The following is a 14,225-nucleotide window of genomic DNA, read 5'->3' on the forward strand; positions in this document are numbered from 1 at the left end:
TTTAACAAATTGCAAATGCTATTAGTCCGAACTGGAATCGTTCCTTCAGATGATTCACAGAACAGACTGTGATTGGACATCATATATTGTTTCCGCAAACTCGAAACTATTGATTTGATTTAAAGTAAATGATAATAATTTAAAAAAAAAATAGAAAAATCACGCTATTTGAAATATGATTTGTTGAGATCTAATGCTTGTTGATTTATTGCTTTGTTCAGGTGAGCAGCTTTACTATTTAAAAACTTTAGAACAAGCTCGAGATAGCTGTGATGCTTTGGCCAAAGCTATCTATGAGCGAATGTTTGGATGGGTGATTAGACGAATCAATGAGGACTTGAACCCCACTAAACAAAGGTATAAAAAATTGAGTTATTATGTTCTGTATATATATATTTTGTCATAATAAAGTCTAAATTGAAAACAACGTTCAAACCTATGATTGCGTTGGATAAATACTGCAATTTTTATACGTGTGCATGCAAAACGAATTTCTTAGTAGAGGGGTCTAAATATACAGCACACACAACATTTTCCAAAAGACCAAAAAAGTGAAAAAGTATATTTTAACAAAACGCATTTGACTATCAGGTCGAACAACTGATGTTCTTAAACCCTGCTGACTGCCATTTTTCTAAGTCTGACGACTTTTTATACGGATTACTTAAACCTTGTTTCCATAAATAGAAAGGGTGAGGCATATACAAATATTGCATGGACAGAAGGAACAATTGTTTTTAGCCCAAGCAATCAAACATGATTCTAGCTAACAACCGTCTATAACTCTTATCATGATTTGTATTTATTTATAACATTTTTGGTTTTGATCCATCAGTTCTATGACTAGATGGACACCAAGCCAATGCTTCTCTAGAAGAATTACAATCAAGTTCACATTATTCTTTAACTTCAAATTCAAATATATAGATTATTTGCTCAGATTTCACTGAATTTTAAATTTTTGCCAATTATTTTATCTGCAACTATCTAAATGATCTTTGAATAAAGTACATATACATATAGGTTGATTCTTATTTAGTCTTTTCTCTCATCAATCAATGATAGCGTTTGGTTAAGAACTAATCTTAACTACAGAAGCGTTTAATTATATTTGCCCAATGTGAAAATTCCTATTGTGTGTAAACGAAGATGCATAACTTTCTTTATTAAGTGTTTTTACTTACAAAGTCATATAAAGGGAACAATAAGTTCTTAACGGTAAAGAGGAGATCACCAGTTTGATAACCTTGATTGGTTAGATGGTTATGTTAACTGTTCATTTAATGTACCTCCACGTCACGATGATGTTATTTTCGAATTTTAAATTACTTTTTCGTTAGTTTTGAAAATTTTAAAAGTTTTTGCAAGAACTTGATGTTAAGCTTAAACTGTAAAACAAAATGTATAGCTCCTACGTATCATATCAAATTATTGAATTGCGAAACACCGGAGAAGATTTTTTTTGTAAGTTTCATTGATTTTTTGTAAGATTTACTAAAAAATAACCCAAAACTCGTCAGTGTGAATTCGTTTCCGGTGCTGTTAATTATTTTCAAAGAAACAAATCAATGCTTAAAAATAGCATTAAGAGTCGTTTTATATAATTATATACATTGATATCAAGTTGATAATTGTAACGTTTTCAAATAATGGAAGGTTTTTATTTTTATATGCACAAATAATTATTTATGTATAATAAATAAAACATTTCCGTACATATAGGTTCTACCACTGCATCGAGTGTGATACGATATTTATCCACTCGAGACAGTTAAATTTTCAAATTTAAACGCGAGGCTCGCCGAGCGTTTTAAATATTTAAAATTTAACTGTCGAGAGTGGATAAATATCGTATTACACGAGATTTGGTGGTGGAATCTATTTCTCTAATGATTTTCAAACAATACGCAGGCAAATTTATTCCTTCTTTTCGAATGATCTGCAAAAAGATGTGTTCTTTCTATGTGACGTCATCAGGCATGGTCGCCTTTTTTCATGCCGTCACAATAGGAAATTCAGAGGAAAGCAAGAAAATTCGACGTCATAATCGAATTTTAACCAATGAAGAACTGAGATCAAACGAACCACACGTTGATTAAATTTTTTTTATACAATGGTTGCAGAAAGGAATAAATTGACGAAGAATTAGAGAAATTATTTTACGAGAACAATATACACTTACATTGATTACGTGTTATAGATTTTTTTATCAATATAATGTTTTTTCAAACTTACAGGAAAAAGGTTGCTGCATCTATAGGGATACTTGATATTGCTGGGTTTGAGAATCTTCAAGTCAACAGTTTTGGACAACTGTGCATCAATTTCGTTAATGAACGTCTTCAGAATTTTATGAACGACCATGTGTTTAGGAATGAGAGAAGGCTATACCGTGATGAAGGCATTCCATGGGAAGATATAGATTTCAAAAATAATTAAGACATTATCGATACGTTCCTGAAGGTATTGTACATTTCCTGTTGTTCAATCCTGTTTATATCCTTATGAATAATGTTACATATTTGAAATCTATTAAATGAAGGTATTGTACATTTAGAGGCTGTGCCTGTTGCACAATTCTGTCCATATCCTTATGGACAACATTTTTGAAATTAATTATGTCAAAGTATTGCACCTATAATGTCTCTACGGCTTCAGAAAAACACCATATTAGCTTTGCATTTGTTCCCTTCCTTTTCCTTAAAATAATATCCAATGCAGGACATAACAAACATCTAGTGTGCCCGTTGTTTATCGCTTCAGAAACATGTGGTTATTGTTAAGAATTTATATATGATATCAAAAGTATGAAATGTAGCCATATAAAGAGTGTAAGAATATTTGAAATTATTACTTTTAGTAGAATATAGATGTGGTTTGGCAGAGTTAATGCAATACAATATTCATATTATGTTAGTGTTCTCCAATATTTGTTCATTAACAGAACTGTTCAATAGAAATATCATTCAAATATTTATTTCTTTATTTCTTTTTTCCACATTTATTGATCTCCAATTCTATTCCTTTTATTATTCAGAAGCAAATCGGGTTACTTAATTTACTGGATGAAGAAACTCAGTTCAAGCAAGGCTCAGATGCAGGTTTTGTTCGAAAAGTTACAACAAACTATGCTAAATCAGAAATCATTGCAAAAACACGAAATGACGATCCAGTATTCGCAGTATGCCATTTCGCCGGAAAGGTATATAGATATAAGAAGATGTGGTATGAGTGCCAATGAGACAACTCTCCATCCAAGTCAAAATTTATAAAAGTAAACCATTATAGGTCAAAGTACGGTCTTCAACACGGAGCCTTGGCTCACACCGAACAGTAAGCTATAAAGGGCCCCAAAAATTACTAGTGTAAAACCATTCAAACGGGAAAACCAACGGTCTAATTTATATAAAAAACGAGAAACGAGAAAAACTTATGAACCACATCAACAAACGACAACTACTGAACAGCCATATTTATTTACCATATATTTCAATATCTAGATAAAATGAAATTCATGCTTTTCAGACAGTCATGTGTGTTTTTTGTTGATAAAGTATCGTTTTACCATGTGTCGAGAAAAAAGTTAACTTATCAAAGGTCTGATACCAATATCGAAGATCTGATACCAATATCGAAGATCTGATACCAATATCAAAGATCTGATACCAATATTAAAGATCTGACAACAATATCAAAGATCTGATACCAATATAAAAAATCTGATACCAATATCGAAGATATAATACCAATATCAAAGATCTGATACCAATATCAAAGGTCTAATACCATTATCTAAGATCTGATACCAATATCAAAGGTCTGATACCAATATCTAAGATCTTATACCAATATCAAAGGTCTGATACCAATATCGAAGATCTGATACCAATGTCGTAGATATGATACCAATATCATAGATCTGATACCAATATCGAATATTTGTTACAAATATCAAAGATCTGATACCAATATCAAAGATCTGATACAAATATCTAAGATCTGATACCAATATCAAAGGTCTGATACCAATATCGAAGATCTGATACCAATGTCGAAGATATGATACCAATATCATGGATCTGATACCAATATCGAAGATTTGATACCAATATCAAAGATCTGATACTAATATATAAGATCTGATATCAATATCAAAGGTCTGATACCAATATCGAAGATCAAATAACTATATCAAAGGTCTGATACCAAAACATGTAACGCATTTTTAATATATATATGTAACCTTTGTTTTTTTTTCTGGCTTTGGACGATCACATGAACAAATGGCGGCATAAAACAAGTAGTTTAGAGCCCTCAATCTTTCTCTTTGAAATTTGATCATAGGAATAATGAAAGTTGTACAGAAAAAAAAATATTAAAAAAAATTGATTCCAAGGTAAAACAAAATGTATAGTTTAAACAAACTCGGCTAATATTAGCGAGATTAAAACTGTCACATTTACAAGTTTAAATCATATATACTAAAGGAGTTTACTTCAATATCTCACTTTGTCCGAAATATTTTCTAAAATCAATTATTAAAATAACTATATATAGAAATTAAAAATCACAACAATTATAAATACTACACTTTCACCTGTTACCTTTTAGGTATGGTATGACTGTCATGGATTTCTAGATAAGAACAGGGACACTCTGAACGACGATTTGTTTGACTGTATGAAGGACAGTACAAATGATTTCATTAGCGATCTTTTTACTATCAAAAAGGGACCAACCGGCACAATATCAGAGTAATTATTATATATTAAAACATTTAGATATCCAGCTGTAAAGTTAGGTGATTAATTATATTTATCGAAAAGCGTGTTTACAAAATGTAATAATTTAAAAACTTATATGACATACAATGTGTTTGGTCTACGAAACATTATAAATTGCTAGCTTTGTCCCCGATTACCACAGATATGTTCTCTTTTCTATACTGTGACATCACTGAATGAGACTTATCACCAATTTGTATTTAACATGATCAACACGACGAATGCCACTAGTAGTGATCTGCTTACCCTTTCGGAGTACCCAACAACACCTGGTCCATCAGTTTTGGTGGGGTTCCTGTTGCTCAGTCTATAGTTTACTATGTTGTGTTTTGTGAATTTAATTTTTTGTCTCATTCGTGTTTTGTCATGTGTTTTCTGTTATCTGGATTTGTGTTTTGAATAACCTCTAGGTATCTTCCACCTTTTGTTTTACCGTAAAATAACGTGAAAATAAGTACGCATTTGATAAACAGTATTCCAGGTTTTTCTGGCTTTATCTATTTTGTTGTATATTTGTGTTTTTACCTGATTATTACATTTATATATACTAAATTAGTTATAAAGTTATATTGACGAAGAGCAAGCACAGCAACAATATTTTCTTATACTTATCTTATGATTTATCCTACGAGAATAACATATATTTGTTTAATATCACTTTTTTTATTCTTGATTTTAGAATACAGTTCCATTTACGACAGTCAAAGAAAGTTCAGAGAGAGCGCAGGTCAAACTATGCCAGACAACTGTCTACAGAACTTGGAAAATCTTTGCAAAAGTAAACATTTCTTATATTTTAAAGATATATTTCGACATGTTATGTATTCAAAAAAAAAAAAAACAAACAAACATTATGTACAACAAAAGCTTAGCTTTAAATCGTATTACATAACGGTAAGTACATGTAGATATCATTATTTATCATATATTTAGTACAAAATACAGCAATTTTGTATATCTAATAAAGGTTCTTTTTTCCAGTTTGTATCACCTACCCTGTATCGCATACCCCGTATCGCATACCGGGCGTGATGTCATAATTATATCGAATGACGTCAAAGTTTGACATATGACGTACAGTTGCCGTATTTCCTGGCATGATACGAAATGTAACCTCATGTAGTAAAAATTTCGAAAAAATACTTGCCAGAGAAAATGGGTCATTTGCTTAAGAAATTTTAGTTTTCGAAATATTCACATATTTGGTGCAGTAAAATTGCAACCCTGTCGAATATGTGGAGTTCATGTGTTAGATATAGGAATCCCTCTGTTTGTCTGTTAATAATCTTTGAATAGATGATACTTGGTAACATTGTTGCCCATATTTTTGTATACAAATGAGATCAGAGTGTAGTATAATGGTTAAACTTAACAACAAATATTAGGAAGGAGGGTTGTATTCTATTCTAGGTCGTTATGACTATCATGAAAAGGGATATTAAGCAAAACAAGTCAGCTGAAAAAATAAAGGAAAATCATAATTTTCGTGTCTAGCTTATATTTTCGGACGATTAAAAAAAGGGATCCAATGAATCTGATTCTATGAAAATATATGATAAACAGAATAATACATGGCAAAATCCGTATCGCATACTGTATCACCACTTGACCAATATCAGCCCTCGTGACCTTCGGCCCTCGGGACTGATATTGGTTCCTCGTGGTGATACAGCATGCGATACGGATTTTGCCATGTATTATTCTATATATATATATATATATATATATATATATATATATCCAACGCAATCATAGGTTTGAACGTTGTTTTCAATTTAGACTAGTTTATATTTTTTCGTTTGGGCTTGAATTATATTTTCCTTAGGGTTTATATGATCCGTTCATCCTATTTCGACTCTTTAAAATTCAAGAGTCTACCCTAAATTGAGGTAAATTATATGGCCTTCCAAATACCGTTTCGATCCCTAACATCACTGAAGAGACATTAATTGTCGAAATCCGGATATGGTGTACAAATTTTTGCACCTCAAGTTTGTGGAATACCATCTTTCCGCAAGTTAATTGTTTTCTGTTTGGTATTAAATTAATATTAAGATCCATTTTGTTAAATCTGGTGATCAATTTATTTGGCAATCGCCAATGGCAGTCAGCAGGGTTTAAGAACATCCGTTGTTCGACCTGTTAGTCAAATGCGTTTTGTTGAAATATACTTTTTCACTCTTTTGGTCTTTTGGAAAAATGTTGTTTGTGCTGTATTTAGACCCCTCTACCAAGAAATTTGTTTTACATGCACACGTATGAAAATTGCGGTTTTTATCCAACGCAATCATAGGTTTGAACGCTGTTTTCAATTTAGACTAGTTTATATTTTTTTGTTTTGGCTTGTATTATATTTTCCTTAGGGTTTATATGATCCGTTCATCCTATTTCGACTCTTTAAAATTCAAGAGTCTACCCTAAATTGAGGTAAATTATATGGCCTTCCAAATACCGTTTTGATCCCTAACATCACTGAAGAGACATTAATTGTCGAAATCCGGATATGGTGTACAAATTTTTGCACCTCAAGTTTGTGGAATACCATCTTTCCGCAAGTTAATTGTTTTCTGTTTGGTATTATATTAATATTAAGATCCATTTTGTTAAATCTGGTGATCAATTTATTTGGCAATCGCCAATGGCAGTCAGCAGGGTTTAAGAACATCCGTTGTTCGACCTGTTAGTCAAATGCGTTTTGTTGAAATATACTTTTTCACTCTTTTGGTCTTTTGGAAAAATGTTGTTTGTGCTGTATTTAGACCCCTCTACCAAGAAATTTGTTTTACATGCACACGTATGAAAATTGCGGTTTTTATCCAACGCAATCATAGGTTTGAACGTTGTTTTCAATTTAGACTAGTTTATATTTTTTTCGTTTGGGCTTGTATTATATTTTCCTTAGGGTTTATATGATCCGTTCATCCTATTTCGACTCTTTAAAATTCAAGAGTCTACCCTAAATTGAGGTAAATTATATGGCCTTCCAAATACCGTTTCGATCCCTAACATCACTGAAGAGACATTAATTGTCGAAATCCGGATATGGTGTACAAATGTTTGCACCTCAAGTTTGTGGAATACCATCTTTCCGCAAGTTAATTGTTTTCTGTTTGGTATTAAATTAATATTAAGATCCATTTTGTTAAATCTGGTGATCAATTTATTTGGCAATCGCCAATGGCAGTCAGCAGGGTTTAAGAACATCCGTTGTTCGACCTGTTAGTCAAATGCGTTTTGTTGAAATATACTTTTTCACTCTTTTGGTCTTTTGGAAAAATGTTGTTTGTGCTGTATTTAGACCCCTCTACCAAGAAATTTGTTTTACATGCACACGTATGAAAATTGCGGTTTTTATCCAACGCAATCATAGGTTTGAACGCTGTTTTCAATTTAGACTAGTTTATATTTTTTTGTTTTGGCTTGTATTATATTTTCCTTAGGGTTTATATGATCCGTTCATCCTATTTCGACTCTTTAAAATTCAAGAGTCTACCCTAAATTGAGGTAAATTATATGGCCTTCCAAATACCGTTTTGATCCCTAACATCACTGAAGAGACATTAATTGTCGAAATCCGGATATGGTGTACAAATTTTTGCACCTCAAGTTTGTGGAATACCATCTTTCCGCAAGTTAATTGTTTTCTGTTTGGTATTATATTAATATTAAGATCCATTTTGTTAAATCTGGTGATCAATTTATTTGGCAATCGCCAATGGCAGTCAGCAGGGTTTAAGAACATCCGTTGTTCGACCTGTTAGTCAAATGCGTTTTGTTGAAATATACTTTTTCACTCTTTTGGTCTTTTGGAAAAATGTTGTTTGTGCTGTATTTAGACCCCTCTACCAAGAAATTTGTTTTACATGCACACGTATGAAAATTGCGGTTTTTATCCAACGCAATCATAGGTTTGAACGTTGTTTTCAATTTAGACTAGTTTATATTTTTTTCGTTTGGGCTTGTATTATATTTTCCTTAGGGTTTATATGATCCGTTCATCCTATTTCGACTCTTTAAAATTCAAGAGTCTACCCTAAATTGAGGTAAATTATATGGCCTTCCAAATACCGTTTCGATCCCTAACATCACTGAAGAGACATTAATTGTCGAAATCCGGATATGGTGTACAAATGTTTGCACCTCAAGTTTGTGGAATACCATCTTTCCGCAAGTTAATTGTTTTCTGTTTGGTATTAAATTAATATTAAGATCCATTTTGTTAAATCTGGTGATCAATTTATTTGGCAATCGCCAATGGCAGTCAGCAGGGTTTAAGAACATCCGTTGTTCGACCTGTTAGTCAAATGCGTTTTGTTGAAATATACTTTTTCACTCTTTTGGTCTTTTGGAAAAATGTTGTTTGTGCTGTATTTAGACCCCTCTACCAAGAAATTTGTTTTACATGCACACGTATGAAAATTGCAGTTTTTATCCAACGCAATCATAGGTTTGAACGTTGTTTTCAATTTAGACTAGTTTATATTTTTTCGTTTGGGCTTGTATTATATTTTCCTTAGGGTCTATATGATCCGTTCATCTTATTTCGACTCTTTAAAATTCAAGAGTCTACCCTAAATTGAGGTAAATTATATGGCCTTCCAAATACCGTTTCGATCCCTAACATCACTGAAGAGACATTAATTGTCGAAATCCGGATATGGAGTACAAATTTTTGCACCTCAAGTTTGTGGAATACCATCTTTCCGCAAGTTAATTGTTTTCTGTTTGGTATTAAATTAATATTAAGATCCATTTTGTTAAATCTGGTGATCAATTTATTTGGCAATCGCCAATGACAGTCAGCAGGGTTTAAGAACATCCGTTGTTCGACCTGTTAGTCAAATGCGTTTTGTTGAAATATACTTTTTCACTCTTTTGGTCTTTTGGAAAAATGTTGTTTGTGCTGTATTTAGACCCCTCTACCAAGAAATTTGTTTTACATGCACACGTATGAAAATTGCGGTTTTTATCCAACGCAATCATAGGTTTGAACGTTGTTTTCAATTTAGATTAGTTTATATTTTTTCGTTTGGGCTTGTATTATATTTTCCTTAGGGTTTATATGATCCGTTCATCCTATTTCGACTCTTTAAAATTCAAGAGTCTACCCTAAATTGAGGTAAATTATATGGCCTTCCAAATACCGTTTCGATCCCTAACATCACTGAAGAGACATTAATTGTCGAAATCCAATATGGTGTACAAATGTTTGCACCTCAAGTTTGTGGAATACCATCTTTCCGCAAGTTAATTGTTTTCTGTTTGGTATTAAATTAATATTAAGATCCATTTTGTTAAATCTGGTGATCAATTTATTTGGCAATCGCCAATGGCAGTCAGCAGGGTTTAAAAACATCCGTTGTTCGACCTGTTAGTCAAATGCATTTTGTTGAAATATACTTTTTCACTCTTTTGGTCTTTTGGAAAAATGTTGTTTGTGCTGTATTTAGACCCCTCTACCAAGAAATTTGTTTTACATGCACACGTATGAAAATTGCGGTTTTTATCCAACGCAATCATAGGTTTGAACGTTGTTTTCAATTTAGACTAGTTTATATATATATATATATAAAGAAAAGTCAAATAGAATCCGTATGCTGGTAAATATATATATTATTAATTTTACAAATTAAGCTTGCTTTTCGGTGTGAGCCAAGGATTCGTGTTGAAGGCCGTACTTTGACCTATAATGGATTACTTTTACAAATTGGGACTTGTATGGAGAGTTGTCTCATTGGCACTCATACCACATATATGTATATCAGTTTCTTTTCAGATTTTCCTGGAGTGTCCCAGAAACACGCAGATACAACGTAAATAAACACAAAACTGTCATTTCATACTTTAGGGTAAGTCAGTGTGCAATGTTGGGATATATCGGGAATAATATATATACAAAAAAAACCAGTTAATAAACGTTAACTCCATTAAATATTACTGGTATATCACTTCAAATATTCTAAAATTCTCTTATATACCTTCTAAAATAAGGTGCCCATATCGTCAACTTGTCACATTTTTCACGCACAAATATATGTACGTTTTTTCTCCTATTGTGCGATACCTTTACTTTACATTGAAACTGAATATAAATACCTTTAAATAAAGGCAACAGTAGTATACCGCTGTTCAAAAGTCATAAATCGATTGAGAGAAAACAAATCCAGGTTACAAACTAAAACCGAGGGAAACACATCAACTATACGAGGAAAACAACGAAATAACAGAACACAGAAGTGCAACAAAAATACAAATAACAATGCAACATTCATAGAAACGAACTTTTAGATAACAACTGCCATATTCCTGATTTGGTACAGGACATTTAAAGAAAAATGGTGGGTTGAACCTGGTTTTGTGGCTATATACCGCTAAAATGACAACATTAAGAGTCCCTATTGTCTCTCAATGACTTGCTATGATTCCTAACGACACAAATCCTTACACGTGTACACATTTGTTTATAATGTTCGTATATGTCTTCATTTGTTCGTTCATACAAGTGTGTCGTTGCTTTGATTTGTCCTAACTATACATTGTAAAATAAGTCACTGGAATTCGGTGTTTGCCATTTCGCCAGAAAGTTATATGGACATTTATTTACAATACAACTTTGGCTTGTTGAACTATTACTAAAATTTAAACAATAGAGCATTTATCTTTTTAGTTTCTGACCAGTATTGATTGAAATTAGTTAACATTAGTATAGAAAGCATATATAATCAGCAAAAAATGTTCTTTATTCTGTCCTAAAATAATCAAATTTTAAATTTTAAAACTATAGATTTTTCTTTTAAAAAATATGTTTTGTTGATACAAAAAGTTTTGTTTTAATCATATGTTCACCGGTTTTAATGTATTATGACCAATCTGTTATCTAGTTGGTAGTGTAAAACGTCATCAATAAACGTTTAACGACATACAACGCCATGACGTTACGTTACAGTACAATATTTTTTTCAGGAATCAATGGACAAACTTTTGTCGAAAATGAAACATGCAGAGTCGCATTTTGTCAGGTATTTAAAAATATATAATTACGCCTACGATAAATAAATAGAAGTATAATAAAATTGAGAATGGAAATGGGGAATGTGTCAAAGAGACAACAACCCGACCATAGAGAAGACAACAGCCGAAGGCCACCAATGGGTCTTCAATGCAGCGAGAAAATCCCGCACACGGAGGCATAAGTCCATTATATCTGTTCGATATTTTGGTTAGTCTTTCTGTTATTCCGTCCGTTTGTCCAATATTTGATTAAGATTGAAAACGTTGAAAACATGTTAAATTTGAAGTAAACTATGCAAATAAACTCACAATAGATATCAGGATTGAAATTTTGTATTTGCGCCAGACACATCAAATGCCTATAATATCAACGGTACCAATTAACTGCACCAGATTGGCATTTCGACAATAAATGTCACTTGTTGTCACTTGTTGTCGTCTTTGTTAGATATAATCAGAAACATGATACTGTAAATTCGGGAATTCTTATGATGGAGTTTTTTTTTTTAATGCCAATAATGCGGATATCGGATACATATAGGGTATGCAGTTCTTCCCTTAATTCAGTATTTTGGTGATTTTACTTTTTGAAGTGTTTGAGCTTTTGCTTTGCCGTTTGACAAGGAACTTTTCGTTTTGAAATTTCCTTGGAGTTCGGTATTTTTAACAGAGCTAGAGGTGTAATAATAATGGGCAATAAAAAGTTGTTTGCGAGCCAAATACAACCAAAGAGAAAAAACCGTAATTCGTGACCGAATGTTAAACTTTCTTGTATATGCAATGTAATATCATGTCTGTGCTTTTCTAGAACTACGTGTATGTTTAACTTTGTGAAATGAAAGTTTATGTATTAAATTTATAGGTGTATCAAGCCAAACGAACAGAAACAAGGAGATAATTTCAATGTCCAATATGTGAAAAAACAACTGTTATATAATGGTATAACTGAAATAGCTAAAATAAGAAAACATGGCTATCCAATCAGAAAAACACACATGGACTTTTACAACAGGTAAATCATATTTGTTAATGGCTATGTGTCTTCAAAATATTTAAACAAATCGATTTTTTCAATGAATTATTTGTATTTGAGAATGTTAACACATCAAGCAATATCAAATTAACAATGATTAAAGAATTCATAAACCGAAATATTATAATAGGTATTTGGAATAAACAATCAAGTAATCGAACTTTCAATGATACAACATAAACTGCTTGTATTACTACGAATTCATGATGAATAAAAAATACATTTCAGATTTTTTGTCCTTCATTGTGAGTTTTCTAATGAAAATCCGCAAAATCCTGGCCCGATCATCAAACTGTTATTAGACAAAGTTATACCGGATGACCTGAAAAAAGAGTGCAAAATTGGAAAACATAGAGTAAGTCACTTGACCAAGAATATTTCACCGTAAAATTTCAAAAGTTGTTTTTTGAAATTTTGACCACACGCTATCATGTCCTTCTGTATGCATCGCTGAAATCACATTTTTTTTGTCTAAATGCCTATTTAACCCGTCAAGATGCTCAATCTGCGATTATTTAATCAATTTTGTCTTTTGACTTGTTTGACTGTTCAATATTTAAAATCTTATACATTACTTGTGAATATTGTACCTAATTATCGTCCAAAAATGATATATTACTATGAAATACTTAAGTTTACTTTTTTATACATATTTTCAACATGTTATTATTGGAGTTCTAAATAAATACTTATATTGCAGGTTTTCATGAGAGAAACAGTTCACTTATTTCTTGAAAAGCAGTTATACCATCGCGAAAAATTGTCCGGAATTTTGCACAAAATATGGTTAGGTATGAAAGCAAGAACATTGTTAAAAGAAATGAAAAGAAAAGCAGAGTTTGAAAAAAAGAAAAAGAACGACGAGAAAGAAGAAACGGTAGGTACATGTATGAGAAGATCAAAAATATTTATTCTGTGTTTCAAATACAAGGAAAAAATCAGACAGATTTTTATTGAGAAGGTCTAAAAACAGGAAGGATAAAAACAGGACAGTTATTTTTGATACGTTTTTAACCGTAACTTTTGTTTTTCTCAATAAAGTGTCATTTAAACAGTGTAATAAAACCAGGGAAATCGAAAATATGCAATAAAATAGTCAAACAAATCTGCCAAGCTGGTTAACTATCAACAGTAAAATGGCAGAAATTGTAGAGAAAAGTTTACTTATATTTGAAATAATTTCAAACAAACAACTGTATGGGATAATTTTTTCTATACACGATTTAGGGGAAAAATTATTCTTAAAATCATAAACTTATATTTTGTTCGTCTTTTAAAGGTAGAAAAATCTACCAGGACAGTATCCTATTACGTCAGAATTTCAAAGAAATTCATTCAAAATCAAAACATAAGGTTAATTCGTTTGCAAAATTAATTTCTGACAAGAATTTTTGTTT

The 14,225-nt window shown here is 31.6% G+C and overlaps 1 protein-coding gene across 1 annotated transcript in view; it reads left to right on the plus strand.

The window, feature by feature from the left end:
* The window catches only part of LOC127727790 (uncharacterized), a 173,259-nt gene that overhangs the window by 116,360 nt on the left and 42,674 nt on the right, over positions 1-14,225 (plus strand). The window contains exon 19 of the mRNA XM_052234907.1: positions 13,529-13,705. Coding sequence (XP_052090867.1) covers positions 13,529-13,705 — 177 coding nt within the window. The remainder of the gene's footprint in view (positions 1-13,528; positions 13,706-14,225) is intronic.

The sequence above is a fragment of the Mytilus californianus genome, unplaced genomic scaffold (genome assembly GCF_021869535.1).
Source record: "Mytilus californianus isolate M0D057914Y unplaced genomic scaffold, xbMytCali1.0.p SCAF_2, whole genome shotgun sequence".
Lineage (NCBI taxonomy): Eukaryota > Metazoa > Mollusca > Bivalvia > Mytilida > Mytilidae > Mytilus > Mytilus californianus.